This window comes from Meleagris gallopavo, chromosome 1 (assembly GCF_000146605.3).
Source record: "Meleagris gallopavo isolate NT-WF06-2002-E0010 breed Aviagen turkey brand Nicholas breeding stock chromosome 1, Turkey_5.1, whole genome shotgun sequence".
Lineage (NCBI taxonomy): Eukaryota > Metazoa > Chordata > Aves > Galliformes > Phasianidae > Meleagris > Meleagris gallopavo.
The window spans coordinates 3,113,737-3,129,718 of NC_015011.2; the positions used below are offsets into that span (position 1 = coordinate 3,113,737).

Genomic DNA, 15,982 nt, shown 5'->3' on the forward strand with positions numbered 1-15,982 from the left:
GCTTGGGAGGTATGGCCGAAAGGATATTTGGTATCTTTAGTACCTACAGCAAACTTGGATGGCGCATTTTAGCTAATAGCAGGGCTATCAATTTTATCTATAGAAGCAACGACATTTCAGTGTCTGTTTTTATATTTCCTAATGCTATGCACAAAATGGAAAAACAAATTCAGAAGCTGCCTGAGAAGCCCAAAGTTGCTTTAATCTGCCCACTGTTCCAGTGATGGTTGGAGGATACATACATTACTCAGACAAAAGTATCCCATGCTGCTCTGGATTGCCTCTGACTGATGTTTTGTGGGCACAAAACCCATTCCTCTCATTTTCTTAGAATAAAAATTCCTTAAGTGCTTAACATCTTTCCTTACCTGAAAGGAGTCAGGATGTTGCGAACATCCTCTAGCAGCCACCACAAAAATGCAAATCATATTTTCCCTCCCCAGAAAGCAGAAATAGTCATTTACCTGCTCTTGTACCCATGGTGGATCCAAGCAAGAGCCACATCAAAAGGTGCTTGAGCTCCATGGAACTTGTTTACATCTTTCCTCCGTGACGCCAAGGATGGTGAAGTTTCTGAGACCCTACAAGCTGTCTACTGCGTGGTTAGCCCTAGAACTACCAAGGACTAGCAAGGACTCTGTGGTCAGCAAATGGTTGTTTCACTGTCTGGCTCTGCACAGAGATTAAAAGCTGCTCTCTCTTCGAGTATTAGTAGCTTTTATCCAGGAAATCAAACTTAACGCACAGCGCCGCAGTGCGTGCCGTCGTGGGGAGGAAGTGGTTTGACACATCAGAGCTGCTGACTCCAGAGTTGTTCCTGCAGGTGAGGGCAGTAGAAGGGGCAAAATATTAGCAGGTTTCTGCAGCCACTCAACTCCAAACATGTGGCTGAACAAGCATTTGAGAAGGATCATCACCATAGTATAGCTGTCTGGTGTATGAGCGTGGGTATTAGACACAAACTGTGTGCTCTGCCTATAGAGGAAAAAGTCCCGAGGGATACTGCTTGGGCTTTTTGGAAGTCTATCTGCTCGTAGTGAAGCCCCACTTCATTTGTGTTTTGATGTATTCAGCTTCTCTGAGGCAGCTGAACTCCTGAAGGAAGGACATTTGACCCCAAAAAACCTATAAGAATGAGGTTGGCAGGTTTGGAAATGGCTTCTGTTGTCTATAAGTTGTCTAGGTTTCAGCTTCAGCAAAGCTGATTCCTACAAATGGAAAATTGGAAATGAGGAAGGAAATATTGTGCTTTATCTCCATGTAGTTTTTCTACAGCCATTCCCACAGAAATAATTATCAGTTAGCGTCTTCAGAATTAGTTGAGATAGACCATATAAAAATGGATTTAAACTACTTTTTTTTTTGCTTTTTTTTCCCCCTCTGTTTTGGATACAACTATAAGATGCACTACTTACATCTGCTCGCCAGGGACTCCATGCTTACAGGTATTCACTGCCTTTGTTTCAGTAGTGAGGATGCTTTCACCAAATTATTTCCCATATGTAACAGGATAATAGGAAGCACTCATACCAAAGCCCAGTGAAAGACCTGGACAGATTTGGTCTTTGAACATCTGTCTGACAGTCATAGGTCCTAATTTATCACCTTTTTCTAAGGTGCTCAAAGATATGCAACTGCACATGGGTCATCTGGGTTAGGAAAATGTATTTAGTGAATAGCACTGAGAGAAATCCCAGATTTTTTCTCAAAACTTGTCTTTCCTCTACCAGACACATGATCTGCTCTTTGAGGGTAGGGGACTTCACTTCCAATGATTTCTTCTGTTTCTTGCCTGGTTGAACTATTGACTTTCATAGCTATTTCATAGAATTATTATGATTGGAAAAAACCACCAAGGTCACCTAGTCCAACACAGACCCACCACCATATCACTAAACCATGTCCCCCAGTGCCACATCTACCCTTTTCTCAAATGCCTCCAGGAACTGTGACTTCCCCACCTCCCTGGGCAGCCTGTGCCAGCACCTCACCGCTCTTTCAGAGAATAAATTTTTCCTAAAATCCAACCTGAATTTGGAAGGTGGGAACCATTCCCTGCAGCCCCCTCATGCCGATTTGCATCCCCCAGCTATTCTAAATTCTGGCAGTCAGTAAACGAGTGCAGACCTTGAGAGAAGGGCAGCAGATGCAGATTCTTCGCTACCTACATTTTTTTTCTCTTGCTAGCCAAGGTCTTCTTTGGAAGGTAAGTTGCAAGCACTTCCATGCAACCATTTACTTTCAAGCAGCAAATCTCAGCATAGCTGGATAGTAACCACTAAGATTTTATTAGAAATGGTGAGTTTTCCTCCAAGCAAGAGCACACTATGTACAGTCAGATGGAAGGAACGGTGACCCCAGGTGGTTAATTGCTACAAGCACAGTTTGCATGAGAAAGACCCGTAATACAGCATTTAGGCCTTTTAAAGGTCAGAAAAACGGTTGCTGCTTGTGAGAGCAATTAGTTAGGTCAGCTCTGTGAAATAGGTCGGCGTGCTGAGCGATTCCTGGAAAAACAGCACTGCTTCTGCCAGCAAAAGATATTCAGGTGCCCTAAAGCAGAGCTGGGTGCAGAAAGGCTGGGGGAGGGGAGAGGGAACAAGAGCAGAGGAAAGATGTGTATACAGATAAAAAACCACAAGATTCTTTTTAATAAGGAAAAAATTACAATTGGCCTTATAATTTAGATGATTTGTAACAGAAATGTGTGACAAGAAAAGAAGGGTAAGTGATGAAAAAACTCAGAAGTGGTGGAAACCTGTTCATTGCAGGGGAGTTGGGCCAGATGATTTTAAGGGTTTTTTCCAACTCAAACGATTCTCTGTTTCTATGAAATCTGGATAATGATGGAGAGAACTAGGAATTTCTTAAGCACTGAGGAAGGTGGGGTTGGTAAAAGAAGATGCTGGTAGTTGAGTGTACTCAAAATGGTCTCCAGGGTTTGGCTGCTCAGAAAGTGCTCTCTTTCAGCAGTGGGCTGAGAGAAAGAGAGTCCACCAGATGGTCTCAGTCTCAGAGACAAATGGGGATGGCAAAGCAAGATGTTGCAAACTATTTTTAATTTTAAACAAGGCCGCAAAACCAGGAGATACGAGAGGCAATGGCCTTCAGTTGCACCAGGGGAGGCTCAGGTTGGATGTGAGGAAAAATTATTATCAGAAAGAGCAAATTGGCAAGGCTGCCCAGGGGAGTGGTGGAGTCACCGTCCCTGGAGGTGTTCAAAAAATGTGTGGATGTGGCACTGAGGAACACTGGGTAGTGGGCATGGCAGGGATGGGTTGAGAGTTGGATTAGATGAGCTTAGTGGTCTTTTCCAACGCTAATGATTCTGTGATTCCAAGATGCAGAAAAGGAATGCAGACTCAGTTCCAGCCTTCCTTAGGTCTATGCTTAACAAGGGCCACTTAAAATCCCTCAAAAATGCTCTTAAAAATCTTACTGTTTGAAGTTCTTCTGATCAGTGGAGGCTCTAAGTTCACCTACTCTGCACCTGATGCAGTTGGAAAATAGTAGAATCATTCAGAAACCGGAGAGAAAGCAGAAATTCACAGAGCCCTGTATCAAAATCTCCCTGGAGACACATTTCCTTTATTTCAGCATCTCAAATAAAACAGATTAGTATTAAGTTTTCAGCTGGGCACTGTTTTTTAATAAAACATATGGTGTTGTAAGCAAAGATAGGTCCGCTTAAAGAACTGCTATGATGTTTTTGCAACATAGTCCGTTTTAAAACAGTGGTAAATATCCATAGAACTCACTAGAATAAGCAAGCTCTGTGCTTTATTACTTTAATTCAACAGTTTCTCTGTGACTCATTCTTACCTAAACCCTCTGTTGAAGGGAGTAACATTTCATATGGTCCTTGTCAGGACATGGGGTGCATGAATAGCTAACTAATTGCTGTTAATCTGTATATTTCTTATATTTCCTTGAAAGTATGGTGAGGGAGGTTAATAACCAAAAGTTGTTTTTGTTTGTTTTGCTTTTTACTTGGGAAGAAATATATGGGGAACCTCACCCTTGGCATGGGAAGCAGTGCTACCCTATAACAAACAGATGCAGCTCAGATAGTCTTTGCACTTAAATCACTTTTGGCTTCTTTTACAGATTACTTACTGATTAGTATTTTCACTAAAAGTCATTACAGTGACATGATAAAACAGGCTTTTGCCCCACAGAGATAGCCAGATCAGCTCCAGTTTCTTTCTTTCAGACACGCTTATTTTCTGGCCCAAATCTTTTCTGCGGTGGAAAAGATACACACAAACACAGTATTTTTTGCTCTACCACCACCTCGAGGTATGAGAGTTTTCTCTAAATCTGGAGGATGCTCAGTGTAGAAAGAAGCTTTAGGAATGGAAGAATCTATAAAAAAGCATCTGCTGTCAGCTTTCAGAATTTCAGAATTAAGCCAAATGTGGGAATGTATTCACAGAGATGACAAAAATTACATGTTTGGCACAAAGGACTTTCCTATCCTCCACAACAACATCCAGCTCTGCTGCAAAGCAGAATCACAGAATCATTAAGGTTGGAAAGATCATCTAGTCCAACCATCAACCCATCAGTGTGAAAATATGGGGAAATCTTGGTTATGCCACATGTTAGAAATGAACATCAGAAATGTTTCCCCAAGACCTAGTTATGGTGACCAATTTTTTTAATCTACTTTTTATTTCCAATAAAAACGGGGAAGAGCTGACACGTGGCACACAATTTTTGTACCTTAAGTGGGTCATATTTGACAAGGTCACAGTTACAGTCAAGAGAGAACTGCACAGTCCAGATAGTTGTTGAAGTTCTTTCTTGAGTCAGCGGAGAAAGTCAACAAGTGCAATTACAGGGTGATTCACCTCTTCTGGACACTGACATCTATATGATGAATCACCCATCCAAACTTCTCTCCATCCCCCCATCTGCAGACTATTCAACCAGCATAACCAATTTAAACCAGCCATGAGCCTCTTACATGGCTACAGCTGGGTGATGTGGATCCATCCCAAAAATCCACACTGAACTTCAAAAGGGAGCTTAAATTGATTATCTATTGGCTATGAACAGTCTCAACTGTCAACCATCCTGGGCATTGTTCATCATACTCTCATTAACTATTTCTTTCACTGATGCCAGTCTCTGTGATGAGGACCATAAAACTGAAGGGAACCTCTGGGGTCTGGTACTCAGCACTGGATAAAATCCATCAACTAACTCACTCTCTTACAAACTGATCATGCTTCATTTCAAAAGTTGGAGTGTATGTGAGTATTGAAAGGAACCTGATGTGCTCCTGCCTCTGTCAGAAGGTATCAGGAGGGTTTCATCCTCCAGAACAAATCCAAGAATCGACATCTCTCCTTTCTCAGTGTTTTGAATACTTCTCACCGTAGCTGTCTCCATGAATATTTATTATACTATGGCTCACGACCAACAAGTTGAGAATATGGGCTTTTTGTTCATATCCACAGAGATAAAGGAAATTCTGCTTTTCTGAAACACAGAATGCTTCTTTGCATCAAAATTCTAACTGTTGGACAAACAGCTTTAAGCTGCCTGTGTAAAACCAGGCCAGGACTAAGAGGCCAGGGTCACATAGTATCCTTGAAGATTCTTCATGTGAAATAATAACAATAATAGTAATAATAGTAATAATAATAGTATTTTTTAAAAAAGCTACCCTCTTCCCTCTCAGCTCAGTGTGTGCAAGATCCTAAACCTGAAAGGTTCATGCAGATTCATACATAAAACATAAGCACAACCTAGCTGGGTCAGGCCATTTTCCACTAACATTCATGGATGTTACATTAGTTACAGGCTGCATCTCTGTTCATGGATTTTGGATCTATCTGTGGACAACTATCAACTCTGTAATCCCCATTTGAGCCTGTCAGTACCATTGTCCTCCACAACCTCATCTGGCAGCAAACTGAAGGAGTATTCTATACCAAAAAACAGCTTCCATTTCTTCTGTTTTAAATGGATCTACCCTGTCTTTTCCCTTCTGTTACTGTAGGACTTGGTGGCTCGTTTACTCTCACCTCCATAATGCAGTTAACCTAATTCATCAGCCCCATGTTTTCCCTCTCTTCATGTCAAAACTCCCAGATCTGTGCTGACATTCTTTGTAAGACTGCTCCATCCCTGTGATCATTTAATTGTCCTTCTCTGGACCTTCTCCAATTCCACAAAGTCATTTTTGAGATGCAGTGTTCACAATAGCATAGGCCATCCTACATGTGGCCCCACTGAGGTTTTAGATGGCAACCAAACATTGTTCCCAGCCCATTCCCAGTGATGGAACCTGACATTCTGTTGGCTTTTTTAGCTGTTGGTGGTATTCTCTAAAGTCATCAGATTGGCGTGCAGCAACAGTCAAAACACATTCTATTATTTCCTTGCAGGAATCCAACACCAAGTACATTATTATTAAAATAAAACAATATCTAATGAGCAGATCTGAAGGAGATGCTATTTTTAAACTTTTTTTCTCCTCAGACTTGGTGTCTGGCTGAGCTTCTGGCTTATAGGAAAAATTGCGTAAAAATGGATGAGCATACTGAATGGCACTGATTAAATGTCAGAAGAGAATGATGTAGTGAAAGGTGTTTCCCAAGTTATACTGTGAGTCTTCACCTATTCAGTATTTTCAGGTTATCTGGACCACGAATATAGATAATACTTGCTGTGTCTGCAGAAGGTACAAAGCCAGGAGAGCACATGAATATATTAAAGAGCAGGAAGAGAATTCAAAATGACCACAATACACTGGACAAAACAAACAAACAAACAAACAAACAAAAAAAACCAAACAAAAAAACTGGTTGCAAATTAGAGAACAGGTGTGAGTAGTACATGTAGACAGAATAAAACATCCTACCTGCAAAACTGAACAGCTGCATCACTGATTAGGTAGCTCTTCTTCTGAAAACAAATTAGGGCTCGCATGTAAAAAGATCAAAATGTAAATGTAATTCTGAAATGTAGAAAACATGCAAGCAGTTCTCTGTTTGATGCTGTGACAATAAAGCCATGGATAGGATGTTGTGCAAGCATGGACCAGCAGAAGACAGCTAAGAGGAAAGCAAAGAGGATGACAAAAAGGTCTGGAAAACATGACCTCGAAGGAAAGACTGGATAACTTGAGACTGAGAGAGGAATGATGATGGAGAAGGGGAAGAAAGGGACAAGATAACAGACCTTGGTAATGGTTGGTAATGATTGATGTGGAGCTGATTCTGCCTGGGCACAGCGTAAATGACCCTTCAATTTTTTTCCAGACCTAGATTCTAGGGTCTGTTAAGGATGCTCCTCCATTTCTGGACACAGCAAGCTACAATCAGCGCTCTCAACCTATAATTTTTACTCAGAGGAAGTCCTTCTGTATTATCATTTACTCTTATTTGCCATCTATCATTCTATGATTCTATGATCTAACCTACCTCTCTGGGCAGTGTCAGAGACTAACTGATTTTTGTACCAACCATTCGTTAGCCCAGAGAAAGTGCTTAGCCTTCCTTTTTACATGAGTTTGTGATTGTACTGGGTCTATACTTGTGTGTAACATAATGACGTTGTTTGCTGAAGTAGAAATCAGACCAAAACTCTGTGTAATATCTGTCTTGGGCACTGGATATGTGATACCCGCCATTATCTAACCAAGAAAAAGAAGGCTTTCCTCCCTAGATACCAAAGATGAAACTCTCCACACTTTTAGAATCTCACAGAGGAAATGTCTATACCCAAGCTGTCTGTCTAGACTCTTCTTTACTGTCAACTCAGACATATAGACTCAACTAGGGCATGACTGTATCTCAGAAAATGTTTTAAATAGGTCAGATGAAACATGCTCTCTAAATACCTGTTTTTCCACATTGAAAAAAAAGAGGATCTAGATGATAAACTCAGACATAAATACTCCATATCTTAGGCATCTGAAATCAGAGGGATGAGTCTGACCTCTGTGTTACTATCCTATCCTACCATTGGGCACTCGCACTGCCACAACCATAAGAGAACCTACCATAGTTGAAGACCACCATTAGAAATCTTCCTTCTGCTCATCATAAGGAAGCTTTCTAATTCTTCTTCAGTTTTAGAAGTGGGGCGAGTGCTTCTCCACAGGAGGCAGTTCGGTTGAGACAGAGTTAATCTCAGCGATATGAATTTTGTTGAGTCAGCCCTGAAGTTGACATCTCATAGGAAGCTGTTACAGATGTCCCAAAAACTGGGGGTAAGTACTACACCATAGAAATAAATGTGAGTGGTTGCATTTCAGTTCTTAGATATTTTTAATCCAGTGCCTATTCCCTGAGAGTGAAAAAATCCATACTGCACAGATTTTGAGGATTCCTTACAGAAATGTAAAAAAGAGCTTTTAAATGCAAATACTAGAGGTAGGAAATGTTTAGAAAAGTTTTTCAGCTAGGCTAAGTTGGAGGTTTCTAAATCTAACCGCTAACCAATAAATGTTAGTGTAAGAGTGAGAAAATCGCTGTGGTCCTGAGGAAGGAAGTAGAGTGAATGTAGGAAGGCCAGGATACATTTTGCATCAGCAAGGCTAAAGAAATAGAAAATAATATGACCTGGTCCTCTGTGAGCATAAATTATTAAAGCTGGCCTATTATTCACTGCAGATTAAGGAGTTGTTCCTTTGTTTCTGCTCCTAATGAGGCCCAGCATTCTTTTATGACGTCCCTTCAAAGAGTCCCCAAGCTTCTTCTTACAGCATCAAGAGCAATCCTTCAAATTATTGCCAGAGTAACCCAGGCTGAGAAAATGCTGCAAAAGTCAGATCTCATGCCTGGGGACATCATTTTAAAGCACTCTTTCCTGTGGATGCTTCAGGGTTTTCTTTTTGGAGTGTATTTATACTGCAGATTTAGCTGTTCTCAAATACTGCAATGACACCAGTATTCAAGGACATGTAGACAAAGATGATCTAAAACAAGGCAATTAAGTGTTGCTCTGGCTAATGAGGGAGAACTGATGCTAGTAAACAGAGCTGTAAGTCTGAAAAGAGACACTTATGTGTAAAATACTAAATAGTTGGCTGGTTTCCTTTCTGCTGGGTTAGATTTCTGTGACCTTACTTTATTGCTGTTACCATAATATTGTTTTCATGGACCGAGCACTATTTGTGCAGTGGAGAAGGTGTGGGGTTGGGATAGCTACTGTGGGATTAGCACATTTGGTCTGAGGATGCCCACCAAAGCTTAACTCTTGGCTTTCAGTTGCCACAAACAAACTCCATCTGCTGCAATTAGTAGTAAAAAATGTCTTGCTAGTTGTGCTGTTCAGGCCTCTGATAGTCAGTGCCCCTCTGGGGCTTGGGAGGACAAGGAAGGAGAAACGTGATCTAGAGAGGATCGAGCTGAATAAGATACATGTTAATGAAGTGCAGGAGGTATTTCCATAACACAACTTTTATCTCATGCCCTGTAGCTGTTCCTTGAAAAAAAAAAACAAACACAAAAACAACAAAACAGCTCTGTATTAGTCTGCTGAACAAAGTCAGTGAAGTCAACAAAATTCCACTTACCCTGAGGAAGTATGACCTTCATAAATAAAAGTTTGCACACTTTATAGCCAGACCTATTACCCTGTTTATGTGACCAAGGAAGGGCCAGCCTGGTGACTGCCGCTGGAGGCTGTAGAGTACTTGCTCATGCATGGCAAATGGCCTCACACTTTCTCCTCTGCACCAGGACAAAGCTCATTGTGACTATAGAGTATTTGGTCCCAAATAAGGGTCCTTGCTCCAGGACTCTGAGCTGAAACGGTGCATGCAATCAGCTTCAAAACTAGTTCCATTTCCCAACTGGATAAGAAATATGCAAACTTTGCTGAAGACCACTTTCCCTCAGCAGCATCCCATCACATCTCAAATGGTTTCGCGCTTCAAAAGGATACAGCAACACTTACAGAAAGCAAGGGGTCAGATGGAAAAATAACGTCAGCTCCTTCACTTCTCCTTTGGATGTGCATAAACTCTCTGTTGGCATCTTAAATTTTCAAGTTCAACCTATTTTAATCACTTCATGATGATAATCACAGGTAGTCCTATTGAGAATAGAGTTCTATGAAGGCAGCATCTGTGCTGCAGGGAACTTGCTTTTGCAAGGGGGTTGGACTAGGTCTGCAGAGGTCCTTTCCAATCCCTACAATTCTGAGATTCTGTGATTAAACAATCTTACCATTAGGCACCCTATCCTAAAGAGCATGCTCCAATCTCCTGCATCTCTTTATTTCTAATTCCCAAAGATGAGCATTTCCTAATCTGGTCAGTTCAACCTGTGATTGTAACTTTCTTTAAACACAGAAATGTTTTGTAATGCAATCTACTTGTTGTTTTTAAGTAAAAGAAAATAACCTTTGAAAGGGAGGATTTTGAGGGCACAGGATTCACCCGTCTTGATGTTACACTGAGGTTGATGCCACTTGAGTTGAAGCAGTGAAGAGAGGACAGGAGTTTCCCAGGACTGCTTTAGTTTGTATTCATCAGATCCTAACTGGTGTTTGCTCAGCTGCCTTCGTGACCATCCTCATTACATCTGTAACCTGCATGATGAAAACAGTACCATTAAAAATATATGTATGTATATAATAATAAATCATTAACTGTTTTTATGGATAACAATGGAAAACCCAAAACAATTGATATGACTAATAAAAAAAGCACAGAGAAGACTCCTTGTTTCAGAGTGTTTTGCCAACTTATTTAAATTTAGAAAAGGAAGGTACTCTAGATGCCATGTCAGGTACATGGAGGTCAGATATCACAGGAAGAACAGATATAGGACAATACTAAAATATAAAGCATAGTGAAATGATGGTATCTGCCTGCTTGGCTCTGTGGTATTCATACCATGTCCACCAAAAAGAGCATATCTGTATCATCACTCTTAAGTGGAATTTACATTTGCATGAATACACTAAAATAGAAAAATTTCCTTTACAGTTCTTGGTCCAGTCATCAGATCACATAACCTGAACTTTTTCTCACTTTATTGAGAAAAATACAAATCTTTCTAGTGACAGAGCTCAGAACTGGAGTATTTTCTGCTATCTTCAATGGACAACTGCCCTAGAGATTTGCTAGTTGAACTCCAGAGAGAGAGGAGAGAACATGGTGGAACTGGGCAAGTACCAAAGACGTAGCTTGCTTTGGCTCTGTACACCTTCTCACCATGGCTCAAATAACTGAGAAAACAGGTGAGCTAAGCAAGGGAAAGCTTGTTGAGAATGGCCTGCCACTGAAGGGAGTAAGTGTCAAAAGATAAGCCCAGAAGAGATGGCTAAGAGTGCCTCATACTAATTTTGGTCTCTCTAGCTCTGAATGTGGCCTGGGGAAAGCACTTCTCTGCACTCCCTCTGCCAAAACTCAATAACGTGTTGATAACAACATTTTTAGTAAAAATCGTGACTGTAAGTACAGGGATGTCTCTGTGTTATCCTGTTTAGTGTCATACAGCCTTTGAGCAAAGACAGCACAGTAGAAGTCTTTGTTCAGAGCAGTTCTAATTCTGAATAGCTAGAAAACAACTAAGAAGAGACTTAGTTGAAAAGTTTTCTAACTTAAATTTAAAAAAAGAGAGAAGAGCTTCATTTGTTTTTGCTTCAGGAAGCTCTCCGCACCAACAGAGAAGAAAGTCCCTTTCTAAAATAACAAGAAATTCATTAGCACTTCTTGTACTGTTTTAAGGTCACCATTATAGATATTTTTGATAACACATCCTTTTACGTGCATGTGGTCTGCTCTGACGGTGGAGATAATGCTGTTTACAAGGTTCTTACCAAAGAGTGGGTATTTTTTTTTTTTCTGATGTCTTCCTTGTTTTTCAGGAACAGAAGGATAGAAGATGTTCACGGCTGGCTATGGTTCATTTATGTCTAAGGTCTTGGTTTTCTATAAACTGGAAAAAAGGAGAAAAACAAGAAACGTGGTGAATATTTCCTTCAAAAAGATGGAAGTTCAACATCCAATTTTCCTCATGTTGCCACGCATGATGCCATGGGACCAGATCATTAGGACTTCAGGGTACCCTATCTCTGGCTGCAGTGCTATTTCTTAAGAAAAGCGGGAATTGCTTGGTAGGTCTAAATTCCCCATCAGTGTAATTCAGTATCAGGTCCAATAATCCATTCCAATAATCAGGATATCTCCAAAGGAAGAAGCAAGAAAACTCACCTAAAATGCTGAATAGTCTGCCCTTGCCATCAAGCATGTATTAATTACCAGTCATTAGGATATTTCATAACATAGAGAATTCAAGTTTTTCTCTCTTGCATGGGCTGGCATCCTCTGAATAAACACATAGCACTTTGTACCTCATTACAGCAGTATGTTGTGAATTGTAGAATTACCAGAAACCCCAGGGCACACAAACCTCTTTACGAAATTACTGCTATGAACAAAAATAACTGCTGGGACGTAAAATGGGATATGGAAACTGTCCCAGTAAAAGTGGAAAGTGTTCTTTCATGGAATGTCTCCTGGAGATGATTTGTCTCCTGTCCATAGCTCATGTTTGAAAACTTACCGGATATCTTAATTTTAGAGAGCTATAATTGGATGAGATGAAATACATTGTAATCGTATAAGGTTTCTTACCAGATTTTACACGTCCATATATCCAATATAGACAGTCCTACTCTGAAGGGAGTGTGGGATATATCTGCTAAACAGCAGGGAAATGGTGCCTGGAGCTTGCTGTAGGCCAAAACCCAATAGCAGCACCATTCAGACCAGACTGGTCCATTCCCAGTATCAACAATGAGGATGTTTTAGTATACCTGTTCCTGTTTGGACAGAGAATTTTCACGTGGAGTGGAGTGGAGGCAATCTGGAAGGGTTTGCATTTAAGTCCTCTAGGACTCTCTAAGTCCTCAAGGATAGATTCAAACCAGCTGTCCTTCAACAGATTCTCAATATAACAGCTTCAAAAATCCACTGAAAGCATCAGTGTTATTCACTTGGACACTGGGGCCAAGGATACACCACATCCTTCACACAGGAAGAAAGAGCCATATTAAAAATAAGCAAAAACATGTCCCAGCACAAAAAGGCTCTATATATGGGAAAGAAGTTGAATTTCTGTTTAAAAACTGGCAATCCTTTGCACATTCCAGGTGAGATTTTGGTTCACTGAAAATATCCAACTCTATCCAATGACGTAGGAGGAGTGATCTGAACATCTGCCATGTGCTCCTCTATGGGGAAGGTGTCACCTGGAATCAGGCAGTAGGAAATTCACTGGCATGAGGCTGAGCAAGTGGCTTATTCAGGGAACACAGCAGGTGCTACAATCCACTTGTGCTTTACAATTCCCAAGCTATTTCTAAATAACTAAGCAGTGAGGAGGAGGGGGAATCCTTTTGCACATTTTGTCAATGATCAGAGCGCTGGATAAGTAATACAGGGCAAGCTCAAATGCTAAGTCCTCTCCTTGGTCTCACTTACCTGGAGAAGTATTGCAGTAAAAAAGTCAAGGAAATAATCATAGAAGCATAGAATCACTCAGACTGCAGTGGAGTGTCTATTAAATCTGCTGTTTGATGTAAGATTAGTTAACAGACTCCCTTGATTTTAGAGTTTTATCCAGTTGGGTCTTGAAAACCTTAAAGGATGGATATTCTACAACTTTTCTGGACAATGTATGACAATCCATGACCATCTTGGTGCTCGTCAATGTGATATTAACCCCAAGGAATCCTATTTATACAGAGAGAATCACAATGGATGTCTTCAGGGGTTTCAGAGTATTCTCTTTAAACCTTAATTCTTGGATTTAGCTGTTTTGGACCAAAACCGACTGTTCACAAGAAGTTGATACAAATCTTGCAGCAGGCGGAAGGGTAATCTTACCTATATGTAAATCATCAGTACAGATGCATTTCCAGAGCGATGTCATATCACTCATTAACAGGCCACTTTTCTTAGAATTTAACCTCAAATCCAGAATGATAGTGCAGTTAAAGAAGAAACAGCACCTGTAGATGTGGATGGAGCTTTCGTGCAGGTGTTTCAATGGATGTTGAATGTTAAAGTCTGAGACTCGTTCCATCTTTCGAGGACTCAACTTGAGATCCATTCATATGCAGAGATATTATGCCCAGAATGCTTCAAATGGTTTCCAGTCAGAATCTCAAAATAAAAGGAGATTAATTAGTGTCATTATTGATTGAACCTGCAGTATATTTGAGTACTATTTTAGGATGGAAAATCAAAGGAATTAGATGGTTTTAGAAGGAAATCAGCACTTTCACACAGCAAGAGGTTCACTGAATTTAAACAGTGGCTTTTTCTGGCATAAGATCTTCAAATCTGGAGACAAGTCTATATGTCTAATAGTGAACGATCTCCACTGTAGTACTTAACATCGTTTGACCTTTAAAAAGGAGTGGAAGCTCTTAAATTTTTTTTAAAAATATAACAGTTCAGCCAAGGTTTGTCTCTGATTGTAGGAGGAGAGTAAAAGAAAGACAGTACGACCAGAGAGAAAGCTTTCAATGCAGGCATGCTCAGTCATGGCTGGGAAGGGAGGCAAGCAGCTTGCAAAGCTAATCCCTTCCTTCTCTTCCAAAACCTCCCGCTCTGTTTCTCTTGGCTTCCAAAATCTTTCTGAAAGCTTCTCATTTTAAAGGCGATGAACAATTCAACAAAGGTTATGTATATATATATATGTATATAAAAAAAATTTTTCCCCTCTTTATTTTCACAAAAACAAACACTCCTGGAATGCCTCCAATTTTCTTGATGCTCCAGTGGGATTTTAAGCACAGAAGAAACCTGCATCTTTGGCACCAAGAGTCCCTTTATGGCTGACACAGAGGGGAACTGAATAGCTTCCCATCCAAAACCTTTTCCTAGCAGAGCAGCACTAACCTTTTTTTTTTCTTTCGATGACGGCAGACGTCCCATCTGCACTGAGTCTGGTCATGTGTAATATTTTCACTGTTATATTTTCAACATGTTTTCTGAGCTCTTGAAGCTCGAGACAGCGATGCTAGAACAAAACGGTCGTGTCGTCATTTATTGTACTCTTCCCCATCACCAGCCAAACAGAAACACTTCACTGCGCAGTGCCAGTAGCAACACAGCTTTCTATAGCTGTGATAAAAAACATTGAAATTAGTCTTTCAGACACGTTAATCTGTGATGAAATGTTTATCTTTTGGGATATTTCTTATTCATTCTCATAGTGGAACTGAGCCAAAATGTGAAATTAGGTAAAAATGTGAAGCCAATAAAAATCAGGTAAAAATTTTTCCGCAGTTTGGGTCATTTTATACACAGCAAAATATACAGTTTTCTTTGTTCTTTTGTAGGTATTTTCACCTGTTCCCTCAGCAGAAGGAAGAATATGTCAAATGTTTTGTATCACTGTTCTCTATTCTTTCAGGTCATGCCTCCTTGGAGATTTCCCAAACCTGAGCTGATCTTCCTGAGCCAGCATTAAATTCCTACTGGCCTCATATTTCGTTTTGCCATCCAGATAATGCTGAAAGCCACTGGGAAGATGACAGTGACAATCAAGCAGTTCTTTCCTAAAGGAAGAAATAAATAAGCAAAATATGCAGAATGGGTTGAAGGCTCTGCCTGAGCAAACAGCACAACGTGCATTGGGTTCAGCTGCCAGCGAAACCCTCAGCTGGAAACCATAGCTCCATCTCATGGGCTTCACCCACCTTCCGAACCCGACGGACCCCTCTCGAAGCAGCCCTGGTGTTTCGTGCCCTGCTGCTGTCCCCGTGCTCCCCACCCACACGAACACCCCAAAGCTTGCGATGCACTGCCCTCTAATGTCATTTTAGCATACGAGCAGCTCGTGTCCTTCGAGGATACCTAATAAACAACGCAAAAGATCAACCCCTCCTCCAGGACCTCTTCTCATCCCACAGCACACAGATCCACGCTCCCTTAGAGATCACCATCAGGGTGAAAAAATGAGATCATGCTATTTCCCTTTCCCCCCCCTTTTTTTTT

The 15,982-nt window shown here is 40.7% G+C and overlaps 2 protein-coding genes and 1 long non-coding RNA gene across 3 annotated transcripts in view; 1 reads left to right on the forward strand and 2 right to left on the reverse strand.

Moving 5' to 3' along the window:
- The window catches only part of LOC100547769 (interleukin-15 receptor subunit alpha-like), a 19,135-nt gene extending 18,348 nt beyond the window's left edge, over positions 1–787 (reverse strand). Inside the window, exon 1 of the mRNA XM_019615375.2 lies at positions 465–787. Within this exon, the coding sequence (XP_019470920.1) occupies positions 465–525 (61 nt within the window). The 5' untranslated portion in view covers positions 526–787. The remainder of the gene's footprint in view (positions 1–464) is intronic.
- LOC104911335 overlaps positions 1–15,962 on the forward strand; it is a 21,346-nt gene extending 5,384 nt beyond the window's left edge. The window contains exons 2-3 of the long non-coding RNA XR_793846.3: positions 11,839–12,087; positions 15,399–15,962. This is a non-coding gene — a long non-coding RNA (uncharacterized LOC104911335). The remainder of the gene's footprint in view (positions 1–11,838; positions 12,088–15,398) is intronic.
- PRKCQ (protein kinase C theta) overlaps positions 1–15,982 on the reverse strand; it is an 826,629-nt gene that overhangs the window by 189,361 nt on the left and 621,286 nt on the right. The gene's annotated exons all lie outside the window — the stretch shown is intronic.